The following is a 20,432-nucleotide window of genomic DNA, read 5'->3' as shown; positions in this document are numbered from 1 at the left end:
TCTTTCCCTCCAAAACTTTAATTTCATGGTGGAACACCGGCCAGGGAAATTACAGGCAAATGCTGACGCCCTATCTAGGGTACACTGTCTGTGGGGACAAAATGCTCAGCCCTCCGGTCTGAAGAAGAGGGGGGGGATATGTGGACATGTCACTGGTAAAGTGCTCGAGGGGATGTACATCTCACCCAGGTTGATACATAGTGTGAGATGGTGAGTCCAGGAGGCATCTGTGCTCAGCAGTGTTATGCTGCTGAGCTATTATTTATTATTGCCGGGCCTGGACTTACATGGAATGGCAGGTAGGTTTTGGTAGTGGGACTTGCCATTCCCTCCCCCTCGATCCAGTGTGGGTTTTGGGATCAGGTGAGCTCTGATCCCAATCAGCCTGAGAAGGCAAAAGGTGGGCTCAGTATACAGGTCTCTCTCTCTCAGCCAGGAGTGAACAGCCTGCATGCTGTTTGGTGAGAGCTGGGAAGACAGCAGCTGTTGGGGCCTGTTCACACCCCGCAAAACTGACCACTGAAGTGCCAGAGAGGTAACCTGCGTTGTTAGTTAGCGCCCAGACGGGCAAGACCTTTTTGTTTTGTTCTTAAAGCACAGTGTTGCTATATTTCTGTTATGGACTGTTTATGCTGAAAATAAACGCCAAGCTGTTGTTTTACAAGTCCAAGTCTGCTGTGAACTGTGTCCAAACACACCATCCCCCGGGAAGATCCCTACAATATATATATATATATATATATATATATAATGTGTAGTGTTCATTTATAATTAACAGATGTCTGCCATGGAAACCAGCCCTTCAGGGAAAACGGGATCTAAGCGTAAACACTTTACCTGTGCAGAGTGTGAGACTCCACTTCCGGATGGCTATGAATTTCATATGCTGCTTCTTCTAGCAAACATTAAGGTTCCATTTATGTGTATAGTGAATCTTATAATGTGATATAATGTGATATGTTACAGTACGTTGTGCATCTTGCCGTCCTAAGAATACTGGTGAGCCTGATACTCAGGACGTCGTAATTTGGGTAAAAGATTTTGTTGAGAAATCCCTTGCAGCCAGAGATTGTCATCATTCCTGTCATAAAAAGAAGGCTAAACGTAGTATTTCTTTTTCTGTTTCTCATCGTGTGAGTATCTGTAGCCTAGGGCTTACAGCTTGTATATTCTTTATGTTAAGTCCAGTTTTTTTCTACCCAAGGGGTCTGAATACAAAGTAATAGATGAGATTGGATCCTCCTCTGACTCATCTTCTACTTCTGAAGATGATAATGAAGTTTGCAAAGGTTATTTTCCCGTGGATAGTATCCATAAATTACGCAAGGCTGTACAAGCAGAAATTCATCCTGATGAAGAAGAGGATGGTCCCTCAGCTAAAAAGCCTAGGGCTTTTTCGGTGGGGGAAACATCTATGTCGATGTTACAGATGGAATGGAAGAGACCGGAAAAAGCTCTGGTGTTAAGCAAGAGATTCAAGACCTTGTATGTCCTCAAGGAGGAACAATCCAAGGACTGGGCTGATCCTCCAAAAGGTATATACGGCCATAGGCAAGATATAAAAAAAACACTGTTCTTCCTGCAGAAGGTGGGTCTAATCTAAAAGACCCTATGGATAGGAGGATAGAGGTAGCTTTCAAAAGATCATACGCGGCTGCAGCAGCCCAAGGGGCAGTTGCCATCTCCTCATTTGAGGTAGCAAGGAGTCTTAGAAGATGGCTGGCCAAAGCCCAGGAGGATCTTGAATCAGGAGTGAACAGGGACAAGGTCCTACGTTCATTCAAGAAGGTCAATATGGCAATTGACTTTCTATGTGATGCAGCGTCTCAAGAAACTAGACTTGCATCCAAGTCTATGGAGAAATTACTACAGATGGCTGTCAGAATCCGAACGGACAACATTGCTTGTGTTGCATATATCAACAAGTAGGGGAGATTTGGTACCTCCCTGCTTCTCAGGGAAGGTCCTTTGAGAAAGGAAGAAAACCTACTAATTCCGTTTACAGGGAAGAACAAGGGAAAAAAGGCCTCTAAACTGTCCATTTCCAGGTGGATTTGTGAAGCCATTGAGTTATGCTACTCCACGGTTAGTAAATCTCTGCCATCTTTTACCAGAGCCCACTCTACCAGGGCCGTCGCTGCTAGTTGGGCAGAAAGATCATTGGTTTCCTTAGAAAACATCTGTCAAGCTGCTTCATGGTCATCTGCTTCTACATTTGTTAAGCATTACAGGCTGGATGCTAACTTTTCTACCTTAGGGGATGATACTTGCTAATTCCCCTATCGTTGTGATGCCAATGGGACGCAAGGGAAGCAAAAATTATAATGTTAATTTGTTTTCCCTAAGACCCATTGGCATCACAAGTCTCCCTACCCTTGTGTTATTTTCTTGTTATTGACTGATGATTGTGGGGAGGAGGGACTATTTATACTTCCTGTGGGAGGGGTCTATTTGAAAAATTATTAAAGTTACTTATGATTTCATTAAATATTCCTTCGTCCCAGGGGCTCGCAGGGGCGATAATACCCCTATCGTTGTGATGCCAATGGGTCTTAGGGAAAACAAATTAAAATTATAATTTTTGCTTGTTTGTTTCATTACAGTCTATAGGGTGAACAAGTCGGATGTTCTGCCAGCCTGAGAATGGAGTGCATTGCTCTGCGCTTCCTCCCCCCCCGGCTGTATCTCATCCAGTGCGCTTAGTAATTTCCTCCATACCCTCTAGTATGTGGTGCCGGGCTTCTATAACATACAACACATTTCCTTTTTTATATCTGATCTGAATATTCCAGTCTACATTAGATGGAAACATATTTAATATTCTATTCAGGATGATTGCCTCCATACAAAGGTTGAGTGCATCAGCCAGCATCGGCTACTGCCGGGCTACTTGCTAAGCAGCAGAAGTATTCTCAAAATCCTAAGCCCCAGGAGCAGTGAGACTCTGATGTCTGTATGACGCTTTCCAATACTGATGCTGTCTGATCCCCGGCCCCAGATCTGGTGATCAGTAGAGATGAGCGAATCAGCTGGATTTCTGGTTCATATGAATCAGAAATCTCGGCGGCTGACTCCCGCTGCCTGCTCCCTACGTGCAGTGGGTGGATACATCGTAAGGAACGCCTGGAAAACTGGGATACAGCCAATGCCAATGGCTGTATTCCAGTTTTCCAGGCATTCCTTACGATGTATCCACCCACTGCACGGAGGGAACAGACAGCGGGAGTTAGCCGCCGAGATTTCTGATTCATACTAACCAGAAATCCGGCTGATTCGCTTATCTCTAGTGATCAGAACAAATCCCTGGATTAATAATCCATCTCCGAGAGAACCAGCACCAGAACCTCTCCATAGCGTCACTGCTGCTCATATACCTCACGTACAAGCCTTTCTGAGAATACCGTTATTGGTTCTGTGTTCTTTCTAACTCCTCATGCGCCAGCTTTTTGTCCCATTGCCCTTGGTTACAGCTGTGTTAGGGAAACTACTAAAATAGTCACACATGCTCAGCTTAACTGCAATTTCCTGCTTTGTCCTAGAAATATCCAATACTATTTATCACCCAGTTTCACCAGTCCGCTGATTCTCCGCCGCGTTCCTCTATTAGGTGAACTGTGTGAGATGCGAGGAGTAAATGCTTCCAATATAACACAATAGCTTTTGTTTTTCATGTTGGAAATTGTGAAATCTAAAATAAGAAAATCCCTTTTAATTTTCAGAAGAAGGATGCAGTGAGAGCTCGAGCGGACGTCCTGTCACTCCAGATACGGAAGCGGAAGATGATCATATCCCACTGGATCCTACAGGAACAAAACTCTATAATACCCAAATTCATGAAAATCTGACATCTGATTTCTCTAGTTATAAGGAACATTCTGATAAACGTGTGAAAAAAAGCAAAAGCCACAAAGGGGTTGAAATTCTTCCAAGTTGTCAGTGTGGGAGGTTTTCTTCATTTTCTTGTTCCAGTTGTGGTACGCAGGGAACAACCATTTCACACGAGGAAATAAGGAAAAAGAAGCGTTCATTTTCATGTAACGAATGCAACAAAACGTATACTCATAAATCCCACCTTGTACAACATCAGAGAGTTCACACGGGTGAGAAGCCATATTCATGCGAAGCGTGTGACAAATGTTTTTCACGGAAATCACATCTGGTTGAACATCAGAGAACTCACTCGGGGAAGAAGCCATTTTCATGTTCAGAATGTGGGAAATGTTTTAGCAAGAAGTCAAATCTTATTCAGCACAAGAGAAGTCACACGGGGGAGAAACCCTTTTCATGTTCAGAGTGTGGGAGATGTTTTACAGTGAAGGGAAACCTGGAGAGACACCAGAGAACTCACAGAGATGAGAGGTTGTTTTCATGCTCGGAGTGTGGAAAGTTCTTTTCCCAGAAATCACATCTTCTCGAACATCAGAGAGTTCACACAGGGGAGAAGCCATATGCATGCGCAGAGTGTGGGAAAAATTTTAATGACAAATCAGATCTTGTCAAGCATCAGAGAATTCACACAGGGGAACAGGTCTTCCAGCATCCCTCTGACGGGATCCGTGCCCCTCGATTACAATAGAACTGGTTATATGGAGGCAGGGATACACCCAAACATTTCATGGGGTGTTTCTCCTTAGCTTTTTACTATTCCATCTTAAACACAAAGTATTCTTACATCATGATATGAAATATGCAATCCTTGCCCTTCATCCTTCTCTGCTTCCAGGGCACCATACATAACACTGTATCATGTCTGTCCCTTCAGTCTCTTCCCTTGCAGTATGCTTAGCAGAGTGTGTTGGAAGTGATCAAAAAATGTTCATTTTTAATGTTTTATGTATTTTTATACATATAATATATATTTAACTTGTATTGTAAGGTTATGTTTTCCAAGTGTTAAAGGAGAAGTACCAATAGGTTCATAATAATATAATATATGCATTTCATAGAGGTGGACTAGCTGGTATCTTACTATTTCAGACTAAGGGCCCTATTCCACTGGACGATTATCGTTCAGATTTCGAATCTAAGCGATAATCGTTCGGTTGAAAAGCAGTTAACAATTAACGACTGAACGAGAAATCGTTGATATCGTTTAATAAGACCTGGACCTATTTTTATCGTTGCTAGTTCGCATTGAATAATGAATAAGACGTTGTTCGCAGTAGTGACGAACGCAATAGAGATGACAAGACGACCGCAAGAACAATCATAAGTAACGATTATCATTCCATGTAAATGGGTGAACGATTTCAGGTCTTTTGCAGTAGTGGTCGTTTGGATCGTTTATCGTTAACGATTATGCTAACGATAATCATCCCGTGGAATAAGGCCCTAAGGCCAGGGGCTACACAGTGATTTCAACTGAGACGGGTGACATAGATCACACTGCATGGATTGTGCAGCATGGTGGCTAATGTAAGGTGTACACTCATACTGGGTTCACACTACGTATATTTCAGTCAGTATTGTGGTCCTCATATTGCAACCAAAACCAGGAGTGGATTAAAAACACAGAAAGGATCTGTTCACACAATGTTGAAATTGAGTGGATGGCCGCCATATAACAGTAAATAACTGCCATTATTTCAACATAACGGCCGTTGTTTCAAAATAACAGCAAATATTTGCCATTAAATGGCGGCCATCCACTCAATTTCAACATTGTGTGAACAGATCCTTTCTGTGTTTTTAATCCACTCCTGGTTTTGGTTGCAATATGAAGACCACAATACTGACTGAAATATACGTAGTGTGAACCCAGCATAAGGTGTCAGGAGTCTAAAAAAATCCATCTAAAATTCATTATGCCTGTTGGGTTACAGTCATGGTCACTTGTTGGACAAAGTGTTACGCCATCCACTTATATGGGGTGCCACACAGCACCGTCCCTATGGCGATCTATAGCCAGGTGACTTGTGTTGCAGCCAATATAGCTGTGTGGCTTACATGGCTACCTCCATATACCCTATTAGATAATTAAGGAAACTCCTTAGTGTTATTAGCTTCCTAGCCATGTGATCTAGCACCAACCCAGGAATGGGGAAAAAAAGAATTAAACACATTTCCTTGAAAAGAACAGAAGTAGAGTTGTGTGAACTTTGAGCGTGCTCGGTTACCATCCAACCCCAAGTGTGCAGCATTAGATTAGCGGTGGCTGCTGAAGTAGGATGCATTTCTTTCCGTGTTTAAGGATCTATAAAATAAGTCTTTTTAAATGACACTGATTACATCACATCTGTGTTTTGCATGGATTGCACGGATGTACACGGATGTCAGATCTCATAAACTTCTATGGGGGAATCTGTGCCACAATCTTTCCAGAGTTTTGACTAGAGCTGAGAGAAGCTCTCATCTAAGCAAATCGAATCACTTCGTTGGATCAGCGCTCTGCTCATCAAGCTGCCGGGCTTCCCGCACTGCTCCGCTCCCTGACGCACCACTCCGGGTGCCAGGGTAAAGCTGGATCCATTCCTGGGAAACTGGGAGAAGTTTCCCAGGATTAAATCCAGCTATTTACTGCATCCTAGGAGGAGTGGCATGGAGCGGAGCAGTGCGGGAAGCCAGGCGGCATGATCAGTAGAGCGCTGATCAAATAAAGGGATTCGCTTCGCTTAGATGAGTGCCTCGGCTCATCTGACATGTCCTATTTTTTCACGAAATGGATTACGGATCCGTTAAAAAATGGACTGTGTGAACTCAATAGCAAGCAATGAGCTATAAAATTGTCTATGATCACGGATTCGCAATTGCGGACAAGTTCATGCAGTGTGTGAATAAGGCCTCAGGGCTGCATCCAACTTCAGCAGCTACCGCTTATGCTGCACGCTTTGGTTCAGATGAAACCCGAGCCTGCACGTAGTTCGCTCAACTATAAAATGAACCATTTAATGGGTATTGTACCTGCAAGAAATGCCTCCGGCAAAGGAACTATTTGTACGCAAGTAGAGAGAAGTAATTTAACTCTTATTGGCAGGTTAAGATTTTTCTGTCGTGAGGAAACATTCTGTCTTTTGGTAATTCTCCTTTGCGCTTTAGTCCATGCTTCTCCTATAAGCAGGAGTGTTGATAATACAGATGCTATGCAGATTATTCCTGTATCATATTGATGAATACAAGGAGGACGCAGGCTGCCTGCAGTCCGCTGGTTGACTGCATGGGAATATTTATTGGTAAGGTGTGCCGCTATCATCATGTAGTCCTAGACGAACACAATCGTACAGGAATCTTTTACACTTTATATTCCTTGATAAACATTAGTAGATGTAGGGAAAGAGACTAACTAGAAAACTGAATGTACACGTTATTTTATTGTCCTGACATCCACAGTAAATAGGGCAGGGCTGGGCAACTCCCAGGATCACCAGGAAGCCATAAGCCTCTGGCACCGGACTCTTTGGATTCATTTCTATGGATATCTGTGAAAGTACTTTGATCCGGGTGACCAGAAAGTCAGCGGACTTCTGGAATGGTTGAAGAGACTCACAGACTCTCCAGTAATTTGTCCCGCCCTACATTAGGGTATCGAGTAACAACCACTAGACTTGTGAACACAACTGTATGGAGCCACATGTGAACCCAGCCTTAAAGGAAATGTTTCACTTCAGTTAAATCAATTGTTTACAGTAAAAGATATTTTTGTAATAAACGTTAGTGGGGGGAGGTTTGTATTGTATGTGGTTAAAAATCTGTTTATTAAATGGCCAATACAGTCCGAGTAATAAGACGGCACAAGAAAGCATGTAACAGGAACCTTAAAGGGGTTCTCCAGCCTTTAATATTGATGGTATATCAGGATAGACTGTCCATAGTAGATGGGAGGGGTCTGACTTCTGGCCCCCCTGAGGGGGCTTCAGTGATTGTGCCCCTTGCTTGAAAACCCCTTCAAAAGAGGGAAGAGCGTTGAACATTGCATCAACTACTGTATATAATTTTCTTCTTGATTGATTGGTGACAACAAGGCTGAGAGTTATTGTGGTGAGATATCCAGGCTCTTTAGGGACCTTACTGCATTGATTGTTAGCTGAGCTGGAGAACATCTAGTAAAAAATACTGGCACGTCTCACTCCAGTTAAAGGGATTGTCCTCATTGAATATATTTTGTTTGTGTGAAGGACCTCTCAGTGAGTCTAGATGTTGTGAACCTCAGCTTTAGGCTGGGTTCACACTATGTATATTTCAGGCAGTATTTGGTCCTCATGTCAGGTCCTCATAGCAACCAAAACCAGGAGTGGATTGAAAACACAGAAAGGATCTGTTCACACAATGTTGAAATTGAGTGGATGGCCGCCATATAACAGTAAATAACGGCCATTATTTCAATACCACAGCCGTTGTTTTAAAATAACAGCAAATATTTGCCATTAAATGATGGCCATCCACTCAATTACAACATTATGTGAACAGAGCCTTTCTGTGTTTTCAATCCACTCCTGGTTTTGGTTGCTATACAGTCTCACAAATACAGCCTCAAATATACATAGTGTGAACCCAGCCTAGGTCTGCAGGCAGCCTGGTGTGCTCACTCACCACTGATAGAATAAAGGACCATACTGTGACCATTGGTATTAGTGTTCGAAGACAAGAACGACCATGTGCACCACATGATGAAGACTGGAAGAATCAATGGGGTGTAAGCCGCTAACCTTATGACATTGCACTAACTAGGCACTGGTTCAGTAAGCCTACGTATGACTCAGGTAGCTGCTGCTCACCAGGGTTTCTAGAACACGAGTAGTCCTTAGATGTTACCTGGACAAATATTGGTTGGGAATCACTGCCTACAAATGAGTGAATTGTGATCAAGAAGTGGGGGTAAAACTTTCCAGAATTGTCCAAAACTTTGCCCTTACTGCTGTCTCCCATTGTTGTGGACAAGTAGATTAGATGACTAATAGCAGCACTGACCTCAGATAGAAGGTCCTAGAGAAGTCCGGGGAAAAAAAAATCTGTGTTTTAATAAAACCTTCCATATTATTTCCAGATTTTTCTTCTAGGCCGGTGTATACTATGGCGATCGAACCAGGATGGAGTACTCAGTCAGTGCATATGCTTTACACCACCGTGACGAATTAAGCATAACGCGTATGGGGACCTTTATATGTATGGACTCCTTTAGGATGGGGCGATATAAAGATAAAACCTCAACTATTTCTCTCTTTAGGGTCTCTGAGGACCTCGCTTATAAAATTATTGGGTTTCTGTTGTATTAGTATTATAGTCTATATTTTCCTGCTATGATTGGTTTTTATTGACTGTGTCGGTCTGTTCACATCTCCTGGATACCGAGCATTGAAGCTACAGCCTAGAACAGGAGGGATAATGGCGGACATCGGTGTCTGTCAGTACTGGGGGCAAATGAAGCACGAAAATCCTCGGGCCGCACTGGTGCCGCGTATCGTGAATAGTAGATTCCACTGAAGAAAGCTCTGTATATCCAAAGTGCAAAAGTGTTTATTCCACCAGTGTGAACAGGATGTAACGCTCCGACCTGAGGCGGTTCAGCCGGTAAGTGTGCACCCAGACGTTTGATTTTCGCATTGACGCCGCTGCCCCTACATTGATTGGGGTTTTGTTAATCAGAGATGTAATATACGCCACATAATTCCCACAGTGGACTGAGGCGTGACTATGGCGTACGCTAACCCGCCCCACTACAGCAGAATAGTCCCAGCACCCAGCGGACGCCTCAGAGCTCTGCCGTATTTTTCTGGTATGAACCCTAGAACCTACTGATTACTGCCGCCTAAAGTCACCTCCCGGGGGCGCTGCGCGTAGAATATCCTGTCCGTTAGATGGAGGCTCGAGTACGCGGATCTCTGTTGTCACCCAGCGGTATCTGCCCACAATCATGTCCCGTTACCATGGAGACTAAGAACACAAAGCCCTTACCCAGAAGAGCCCCGAGTCCCGCGTCTACCTAGTATCCTAGAATGACTACGACAAAATGGCTGCGTTTTGCGCCCTCTAACTATGGTTATCTCACGCATGCGCTTTTCACAAGCACTGGCGCGGCGGCCATGTTTGATTTTGGCAATGCCTGCGCTCAATGCAGGAAGTCAATCACCAGCAGAAGGTCACGTGTACGTTACAGGGCGAGAGAACCGGAAGTGATAGCGTGTGGTAAAGGGATTGCTTCCGGGACGGATTCCGGTCGGCTGCAGAGGGAAGTCTCGCTGCTGTACGTATGTCCTGCGGCTGTGGGCGCTCGGTGTGATATATTACATAAGGGGTTAGGGCCAGAGCCCTCAGTGTGGGGCCCTTGGGGGACGACGAGCCCTCAGTGTGGGGCCCTTGGAGTGTGGGGACTCTGTGGGGTAGGGAGCTCTCAGTGTGGGCCCCTGGAGGGTGTAGAGCCCTCAGTGTGGGGCCCCTGGGGGGCGGGGCCGGTTATTCAGCAGTTACAGATGACACGGGTTGGTTGTGGGGTCTGCGCTCCGGGGACCAGTGGGTGATCACAGAGGATCAGGGCGCAGCTGCCATAGAAAACACTGGTGCTGACTTTTAGGGTGTAAAATGTGTAGAGGCATTGTGGGGTCAGGCATTACGGGGAGGGGGGGGATCAGGTATCACTGGGAGGGCACGGGGGAGGGGTCAGGTATCACTGGGAGGGCACAGGGGGGGGTCAGGTATCACTGGGAGGGCACAGGGGGGGTCAGGTATCACTGGGAGGGCACGGGGGAGGGGTCAGGTATCACTGGGAGGGCACAGGGGGGGGGTCAGGTATCACTGAGGGCACGGGGGGGTCAGGTATCACTGGGAGGGCACAGGGGGGGGTCAGGTATCACTGGGAGGGCACAGGGGGGGGTCAGGTATCACTGGGAGGGCACGGGGGGGGGTCAGGTATCACTGGGAGGGCACGGGGGAGGGGTCAGGTATCACTGGGAGGGCACGGGGGAGGGGTCAGGTATCACTGGGAGGGCACGGGGAGGGGTCAGGTATCACTGGGAGGGCACGGGGGAGGGGTCAGGTATCACTGGGAGGGCACGGGGGAGGGGTCAGGTATCACTGGGAGGGCACGGGGGGGGGGTCAGGTATCACTGGGAGGGCACGGGGGAGGGGTCAGGTATCACTGGGAGGGCACGGGGGAGGGGTCAGGTATCACTGGGAGGGCACGGGGGAGGGGTCAGGTATCACTGAGAGGGCACGGGGGAGGGGTCAGGTATCACTGGGAGGGCACGGGGGGGGGTCAGGTATCACTGGGAGGGCACGGGGGGGGTCAGGTATCACTGGGAGGGCATGGGGGGGTAAGTTAATGGGGTACTCTGGAGAGTGATGTAAAAAAAAAATATATATATATATGCTGTTATGTTGCTTTAATGAAGTTGTATTTCTTTGTAATATAATTATTAAAAAAATTATTACCCCTTAAGGACAGAGCCAAAAATTTTCAATTTTGCATTTTTTGTTTTTTTCCTCCTCACCTTCTAACAGCTATAATTCTGTTATTTTTTCAGCTATGCGGCCATGTGAGGGCTTGTTGTTTTTTTCAGGAATAGTTGTACTTTGTAATGGCGTCTTTCAATCTACCATACCATGTATGACGGAACCCCCAAAATATGTTTTATGGGGTGAAGTTGGGGGAAAAAAATACAATTCTGCTAATTTTGGGGATTCTCTGTTTCCGTAATGTACTTCACGATAAAACTAACATGATATATTGATACTATAGGTCGGTCTGAATACAGCGATATGCAGGTTACAGCTTTTCTACTATTTTTATTGACAGCAAAACGTTTTTTATGCAAATAGGTGTGATTACAATGGCCGTATTGTGACTCTTACAGCGTTTCTTTATATTTTTTCACCTACGGGCTGTATGGGGCGTAATTTTTGGTGCCATGATCTCTAGTTTTTATTAGTACCATATTTGTGTAGATCAGACGTATTGATCAATTTTTTTTTTTAAGTGTAATGTAATAAAAATAATCAATTCTGGCTTTTTTTTTACCGCTTTTTGCTTACGCCGTTTACCGTGTGAGAACAATTATTTTAATAGATTGGATGATTAAGCACGTTACGGCATATAATATGTATTATTTTGTTTGTGATATTTATAAGAAGGGAAAGTGGGGGTTTGTAAACTTTTATTGGGGGAGGGGGGCTATGGTGTGTTTTTTAAAACATTTAGGGTACAAACCCACTTGACGTATTTGCTGCGTGAATCAGTCTTAAAAATAAGCAGGCAAAACGCAGGTTGGCTTTATACAATTGTTCTGCGTTAAAATACGCAGTTGCGTATTTTTGAAGCGTGAAGCTACATGCGTTTTTCGCACAGGTTGTTAACAACTGATGCTTTGCTAACAACAAGCTTCACGCTTCAAAAATACGCAATTGCGTATTTTAACGCAGAACAATTGTATAAAGCCAACCTGCGTTTTGCCTGCTTATTTTTAAGACTGATTCACGCAGCAAATACGTCAAGTGGGTTTGTACCCTTAATTAGTTTTTTACTTTTTACATCCCGCTTAGGGGACTTTTACATTTTTACATAACATTTAATACACTGATCGTTGCTATGCCATAGCATAGCACTGATCAGTGTTACCTGCGATCTCTGCATAGAGTATGTCTGTGGCCGTAGCACTGATCAGTGTTATCTGTGATCATTACATACAGCCTGCCTGTGGCCATAGCACTGATCAGTGTTATCTGTGATCATTACATACAGCCTGCCTGTGGCCATAGCACTGATCAGTGTTATCTGTGATCATTACATACAGCCTGCCTGTGGCCATAGCACTGATCAGTGTTATCTGTGATCATTACATACAGCCTGCCTGTGGCCATAGCAGTGATCAGTGTTATCTGTGATCATTACATACAGCCTGCCTGTGGCCATAGCACTGATCAGTGTTATCTGTGATCATTACATACAGCCTGCCTGTGGCCATAGCAGTGATCAGTGTTATCTCTGATCATTACATACAGCCTGCCTGTGGCCATAGCACTGATCAGTGTTATCTGTGATCATTACATACAGCCTGCCTGCCTGTGGCCATAGCACTGATCAGTGTTATCTGTGATCATTACATACAGCCTGCCTGTGGCCATAGCACTGATTAGTGTTATCTGTGATCATTACATACAGCCTGCCTGTGGCCATAGCACTGATCAGTGTTATCTGTGATCATTACATAGAGCCTGCCTGTGGCCATAGCATAGCACTGACCAGTGTTATCTGTGATCATTACATACAGCCTGCCTGTGGCCATAGCACTGATCAGTGTTATCTGTGATCATTATATACAGCCTGCCTGTGGCCATAGCACTGATCAGTGTTATCTGTGATCTCTGCATAGAGTATGCCTGTGGCCATAGCATAGCACTGATCAGTGTTATCTGCGATCTCTGCTTAGAGTCTGCCTGTGGCAGACTATATGCATCGATCGCCGGTCTGACTGCCGGGCGGAAGGTTAATGATTGTGCGCCGACCTGTCATTAACAGTGAGGACCTGGCTGCATATAGCAGCCGGTCCCCACACACTATGAAGTGAGCTCTTTAAGGGGTTAATATACATATACACTTCTGTTTAGTTGCAGCAGTGACTCGTGACACAGCCCCCTCTGCCGCCACCAATGTTTTTATCGGGAACTACAGGACTATAAGCCACACAGCACAATACGGAGGCTTGTTCCTTCCATGTACTGTATATTATATACAGTACACCAGGGGTGAGGAGAGGCCGTCTGACACAATTGCTCACTGTGCTAGAAGCTGTCCTTCCCATCGCCTGTGACTTGTTCTCTAATGTCTCACCTCATTAGAGCAGCTCCCGAGCCCCGTAGGTGGCAGATTCCAATTCCTGCACCGCTTTATAGAGAAGTCTCTCTCTTATGTGACTTCAGTCCCGGCTGCAGGCAGTTCTTCTCTGTTTAATTTCCTGCATGGTGAAGGGACAGAGACTAAGGGGGATGATTTCTTTCTCTGCTCAGGTGCCGTCAGGACTGGGGTCCACCCAGGTAACGTCTCCCCTTTCTGCAAGACGATGGTACTTTCCCCAAGTGACCTCTCGAGGATGAATGAGGCCAAAAACAAGATCCTGAACCTCACCCTAGAGATCATTTACCTGCTGACCGGGGAGGTGAGGGATTCTGGGTAATAACTCACATGACCTCCCTCTTTAGTACATGAGCGGAGAGGTGAGGGATTCTGGGGGATGGGTCACATGACCTCCCTCTTCTCTCTAGTAATAATACAGGACACAAGCTAAGAGGTGAGGGATTTCGGGATGGAAGTAATTTACATACCAAGACTGAAAGAAGAGGATTTGACAGAACTGCCTCACAGATTGGCACTTATGACCGATTCTCGTATATTTTGTGTCTCTTTCCATTTTTAGAATTACACCGTAGTGAAGAAGACTTTCGCAAACAGCCCAGATTCAGGAGGATACAGCAGGATAGAGACTCCCATCGGGGTGTTACCTTCTCACTCGATGATATATGAAAAACTGAAGGAGCAGAAGATCCTAGAAATCATCCATGCGATGATGGAGCTGCTGACTGGAGAGGTGAGCAATGCTGCTGGGAATGCTGGGACATCATCCAGGAACACAAGGGATGATGGGTCTGGATGATGACTGGATCATTGTGTGTGTCAGGTTTCTATAAGGTTCCATGCTCCATTATTTTCCATACATATGTTTCATGCAGGGAGAATATAATTTAGAACGACACAAGGATGTGTATAAACATGTGAAAATGGAGGACCACCAGCTCTCTGCATCACCGGGTAAGAGGAGACTGATGTAAAGGAGAGGGCAGTATTGGGGTCCCCTAGACCCCCCATCATCTGCTCATCACATATACACCATGTATTCAGTCACTGTGTGTGTCTCCTACAGATGGATCCAGTAAGATGAATCCACCAGAGAGATGTCCCGCTCCTCTGGATCCCCAGGACTGTCCGGGGGGAGATGACACTGTCCTGCAGGAGGAGCAGGTAGATGGTGGGGGAGATGACACTGTCCTGCAGGAGGAGCAGGGAGATGGAGGGGGAGATGACCCTGTCCTGTAGGTGGAGCAGGTAGATGGAGGAGGGGGGGATAACACTGTCCTGCAGGAGGAGCAGGGAGATGGAGGTGAAGATGACACTGTCCTGCAGGAGGAGCAGGTAGATGGAGGGGGAGATGACACTGTCCTGCAGGAGGAGCAGGTAGATGGAGGGGGAGATGACACTGTCCTGCAGGAGGAGCAGGTAGATGGAGGGGGAGATGACACTGTCATGCAGGAGGAGCAGGTAGATGGAGGGGGAGATGACACTGTCCTGCAGGAGGAGCAGGTAGATGGAGGGGGAGATTGGCTCCAGTTGTATGGGTTCAGCTCCACTGTTTTCAAAGCCGATGTTGCAGAGGAACCTGGACATTTAAAGTTGATTAAGGCGATGGGTCCAGATGGCGTCCATCCCAGGGTTATCAAAGTACTCAGATCTGTGATCGCTGCGCCCCTGACTGATCTGTATAACCAATCCCTGCTAACAGGAGAGCTCCCTGATGATTGCGTTGAAGTACCAGCTACAAAACCCACGTGTGCCTCCAACTCAGCCCCCTCAGTGTGCCAACCATGAGTGGAATGGATGGCAGAAATATGCAAAGTCTCACACATAGTGAAAGAATCCGCCAAAAGGGTTAGCTCCGACAACACCATAGTCAGCATACCTTCCCACTCCTATGCGTTATGAGACAATCCCTCATTGCCTTACGGGAGAACGCCAGGATAGGTCAGGATAGGAGGAGACTTACCTGAGCTAGACAGTCAGACCACACTTCTGTCAGCTTCTCAGCGCCAATTGCAGAACGAAGAGGAGAACGTGGAGGAGGCTGTCAGCTACACTTGCAAGGACAGCAGTGAAGCTGAGTGCGTTCCATTGGTTCAGCGCAGATGGTGCATGGAGGAGGTGGAGCAAATGGAGAGTGATCCTTCCAGTGGGGGCAGCAAAGTGATGCTGATTCACAGTCTGGCACACATGGCTGAATTCAAGTCGGGCTGCTTTTCCAGGGACAAACACCTGGCATAAGATAAGGTCTCCCCTTTAAGTCTGGTAGGGGAGAGGAGCAGTCGATTGTTGGAACACCAGAACGAACTGCTGCAGAACATCATGGAAATTTTCCCACCTACCATCGCTGGCGGCAGAGAGGAGAGTTTCTCCCAAAGTCTGACATCCATCAGGTCCACAGCCACCAGGGGAACACTCTCCAAGGTGTAGGACACGTTCATGGCACCCTCTCGGGAAAGCTCCACCACTGCGAGGCCTGTTGTAAGCAGGAGGGATAAGTATTGGTGGATGTTGCGGGAGTACCTGGCCGACTCTAACTCTGTCCTTCCCGATCTCTCTGCTCCCTACATTTATTGGGTGCCCAAACTGAACATGTGGCTGGAACTGCCCCTCTGCTTGCCGTGCTGCTAGTGTTCTCTCAGAGAGGGTATTCAACGCACACAGGGGCATTATGACCAATAAGTACAGCCGCCTATCAACAGGCTGACTCTTATCAAAACAGCCATTGGATGGAGCCAGAGTTTGCTGCTCCAGTGGTGGAAAGCAGCAAAACATAAAGTGCCATGTCTGCTGATGCTCCTTTCCTCCTCCTTCAACCACCGTATAAATGGGCCATTTTGAAAAATGTTTAAAGGTGGGACAAGAGACTAACATTTTTTTTTTTTTTTTTAGAGTGCCTATCTCAAGGGCCATGCATATAACTTTTTCCAGAGGCTCACATCAAGGGCCTCAAAATTAATGTTTATTGGGCTCACTTCAATGTCATCAAACTAAATTTTTGGAGGGCTTACCTCAATGGCTTCAAAATCAATTTTTGAAAGGTCTCAATTCTAACTTGTCCAACTCCATTTTTTGAGGGCTCACCTCACATGGTTTCCATGAGAACCCTTTATGTGTAGAATGTGTTTGACCACATTACACAAACACACACAATGACAGTTAGCGGTGGGTGCGGTTTGAGGAGGGAATTGTTTTTTTTTAAAAGGTTGAGCTCAAGAACAAGAGGACACAGTGAAAAGTTACTGGGGGAAAGATCAGAAGCAACATGAGAGAGTAGTAGATGCTTGGAGGATACTTCCGGCAGAGGTGGTAGGTAAATCTACAATAACAGAATGTCAACCTGCCTGGTATATACATGTATCTATCCTTAGATAATAAGATGGTAATTACTAAAAGGGCCGACTAGATGGATCAAGCTGTTTTTTTCTGCCAACATTTTTTATGTTACTGTGTTTCAATATTCATTTCTAGCTCCTCTTCTGTTCTCAGGCTCAGTCACATGATCTGTGATCTCATTACTTCCTGCAATGTCACGTTCAATATTTGTTTCCTGTTCTTTCCACAGAACATGAACATAGGTGGAGTTATCAGGTGGCAGGGGCAGGTGTCCCTCCCATTGGCTGGCTGGAATTCCACACTGATTTTAGCCCTGCCCGTGTAGGCGGAGCTAATATTGGAGCTGCTTAGAAGCAGCAGCTTGACATGGAGAAGAGTAGGGGCTAATAGCTACATTGTGTACAACACTAGAAGACCACAAGACAGACACTGCCACCCACAAGGCAGCTATCAGTCCCCGCTCTCCTCCATGTCATGCTGACCATTCTGCTACAGAAGTCAATGCAATGCTAGTTTATTGAAAAGTCACATACAACCCATTTAAATATTAGGTCATTAAAGCTAATTTATTTATGGCTTTTGTTTACTCAGGATAACAATCGGATACGTATTAAATTAGAAGTTAAAGAGGAAAATGAGGTTGACATGGCTTCCATTGTGATGGAGAACCACTGGCCCCTCACATCACCGGGTAAGAGGAGACTCTCATTGATGGTAAAGGAGAGAGCAGTATTGGGGTCCCCTAGACCCCCCATCACCTGCTCATCACGTATACACAATGGGGGAATTTTATCGAGGGCTTTTTGTCTATATTTAGGTAAATAATTGAATGTTTTGCCCATTTTTGGTCTAAGTTCTATTTATGAACCAGTATTCGACGGGCGAATATTTTTTAGTTGCAACTCTTTTTTTTTTTTTTTTTTTTTTTTTTTTTTTTAAATCTACCTGTTTTGAGTATTCATCCAAAAATTCACATAATTCAGGATTTGCGCCCAATTTATTTGCGACTGGACAGTGTCAGGTGAAATTGTTTGCACAATTTTTTGTGAATGTTCGGAGAATTTTCTATTTACAAATTATTAGTTTGTTAAATTTGTCCTATTTTGCTGGGTAAAAAACAGATGAATACTCTGTAGAAAAATTGTATGTTTTAGACTTAATAGTAAAAGGTCCCCTGTGTATTTAATCAATGTGTGTGAGACCCCCCCCCCCCCCCCCCCCCCCATCATCTGCTCATCACATATACACAATGTATTCAGTCACTGTGTGTGTCTCCTACAGATGGATCCAGTAAGAGGAACCCACCAGAGAGATGTCCCGCTCCACTGGATCCCCAGGACTGTCCGGGGGGAGATGACACTGTCCTGCAGGAGGAGCAGGTAGGTGGAGCTGAGATCTCATATACTGATACATTGTATTATCGTTATTGTTTAGTGAGTGATTGTTCTCGTCTGTTTAGGGTGAAGATGCACTTAGCCTTAAAGTTGAAGCTAAAGGCAAAGAAGAGGACGAGATGTATATAATGACTGATCAAGAGTGTAAGGTCCCCTAGACCCCCCATCATCTGCTCATCACATATACACAATGTATTCAGTCACTGTGTGTGTCTCCTACAGATGGATCCAGTGAGAGGAATCCACCAGAGAGATGTCCCACTTCTCTGTATTCCCAAGATTGTCCGGAGGAAAATGAGCCAGAAGACGACGACCGAGAAGCAGCTCGGGACGATGAAACTCAGGTCTGTTCAAGTATTAAAGCTCTGCTTTATATGTTATTCAAACAGTATGTGTAGATCGGCAAAGGTTAAAGAGAAAAAAAAATCCATCAGCTAATACTATCTTGTTCTTAGGACGGAAACCTCTATATTATTAGAGTGAATGACGAGAAGGACAATGAGATGTACGTAGTGAAAGATTATCAGGAGGACAAGACGCCTCTGCCCTTCTTAGTAGGTAAGATGGAGGTGCCGCATGGGATCAGGAATCCACCTTCTGAGTCATGTCGTCTTGCTATAGGTCATGTGGTCAGTTTTCTGGCAACTGCATTGTTTCTCCAGGTTTACAATCTGCAACTAAAATAAAATGGCCTCCGTGCTCCCTTATTTATAGTGCTTGAAAAAGACCTATATTACAATCTCCTTTCTTTCTTTCCTCTTTTCGTCTTGTTGACCACCTCCTCCTCATTCTAATGTATTTTTTGTTTCGATCAGGTTTGTCTTTTAAAGACCCAATATTCCACATAGAAATGAATGGCAGAATGTTCAGAAATTCAAACATCATGCAGCATAGCCCTAACCAGCCAATCACAGCACAGAATCACAGCGGCACTGTGCTTTTTTTTTTCTTCTTCTTCTTAAAACACCGCCTGTTTCCTGCTCTCAGCGCTTCCTGGTGTGACGATAACCCCCTCCCCCCATGATGCATTTGCTTTAAAGGACTGCTACAACATTTGTTCTTAAACATGCCAGCGCCAAAGTCGTTCTTAAAGTCTGGTAGTGCATTCACTGTTAGAGAATTGGTACTGAGTTCGCTCTTAAAGGGGCGCTCTGGAAGTCACTGTTAAAGTGGTGCTCTTTTCAAGCATTATCAGGGAAATTTATTAAACCAGCACACAAGTACACCGGTCTAATAAAATTTACTACCCTTGTGCCAGATTTATTAAGACTCTTAGGGCCACATGTATCATCCGGCGGACGGATGATTTTTGGCGGAAAGTGCCGATTTGCGTATTATTTTATACGCAAATGGCCGATTTGCGAATAAAATAATCGCAAATCGGCACTTTCCGCCGAGTACGCCAGGGGGCGGAAAGTAGGCGGGAAGTGGGCGGAACGGAGGGCGCGGACTCAGAGTCCGCGCGATTTATCATCCGTTCCGCCCAAATGTACGCCGAAAACCTACTCCAGTCCTCAGCTGGCGTAGGTTTTCGGCGGTGCGCACCGGCGCGCACAGGATTTATGTACAGGCAGTCCGCCTCTACATAAATCCCCGTACCGCCGGAGCTGCGGGGGCATTTTTAAGTCCGGCGTAAAAAACGCCGGACTTAATAAATGCCTCCCTTAGTGTAATAGTAAATCCAGGCAACCTAGGATGGGAGCAAAAATCTACATCTCCTGTCTGCATGGCTGTACACCTTCCCCCACCCGCTGCTCCTGGTAATTTCTTTATAATAATTGTAGATTTGCCAGTGTCTTCAAGTATTTTCCAGGCTGCGGGATAATAAATCTTCCCGTTTATTTTCTCCTGGAAATGCACATCTGGTCACTTTTGGGCTTCACATATTACTAATGTGTGTGGGGGGTTGGTTTACCTTATATTCATGT

General features: G+C 45.3%; 2 protein-coding genes across 4 annotated transcripts in view; one reads left to right on the top strand and one right to left on the bottom strand.

The window, feature by feature from the left end:
- LOC138799069 (zinc finger protein 585A-like) overlaps positions 1-20,432 on the bottom strand; it is a 201,897-nt gene that overhangs the window by 145,889 nt on the left and 35,576 nt on the right. The window lies entirely within an intron of this gene.
- The window catches only part of LOC138798974 (zinc finger protein 271-like), a 37,682-nt gene that overhangs the window by 15,240 nt on the left and 2,010 nt on the right, over positions 1-20,432 (top strand). Inside the window, exons 1-10 of one of the 3 annotated variants that reach the window (XM_069979622.1) lie at positions 10,101-10,177; positions 13,933-14,081; positions 14,340-14,510; positions 14,653-14,731; positions 14,844-14,941; positions 17,702-17,801; positions 18,392-18,489; positions 18,570-18,648; positions 18,727-18,848; positions 18,960-19,062. In XM_069979622.1, the coding sequence (XP_069835723.1) occupies positions 13,986-14,081; positions 14,340-14,510; positions 14,653-14,731; positions 14,844-14,941; positions 17,702-17,801; positions 18,392-18,489; positions 18,570-18,648; positions 18,727-18,848; positions 18,960-19,062 (946 nt within the window). In that variant the 5' untranslated portion in view covers positions 10,101-10,177; positions 13,933-13,985. Of the gene's footprint in view, positions 1-3,719; positions 4,870-10,100; positions 10,178-13,932; positions 14,082-14,339; positions 14,511-14,652; positions 14,732-14,843; positions 14,942-17,701; positions 17,802-18,391; positions 18,490-18,569; positions 18,649-18,726; positions 18,849-18,959; positions 19,063-20,432 lie in introns of those variants that run through there. The other 2 variants (XM_069979624.1, XM_069979623.1) reach the window with 2 other exon arrangements.

The sequence above is a fragment of the Dendropsophus ebraccatus genome, chromosome 8 (genome assembly GCF_027789765.1).
Source record: "Dendropsophus ebraccatus isolate aDenEbr1 chromosome 8, aDenEbr1.pat, whole genome shotgun sequence".
NCBI lineage: Eukaryota > Metazoa > Chordata > Amphibia > Anura > Hylidae > Dendropsophus > Dendropsophus ebraccatus.
This window is presented reverse-complemented; position numbering and strand designations above follow the sequence as displayed.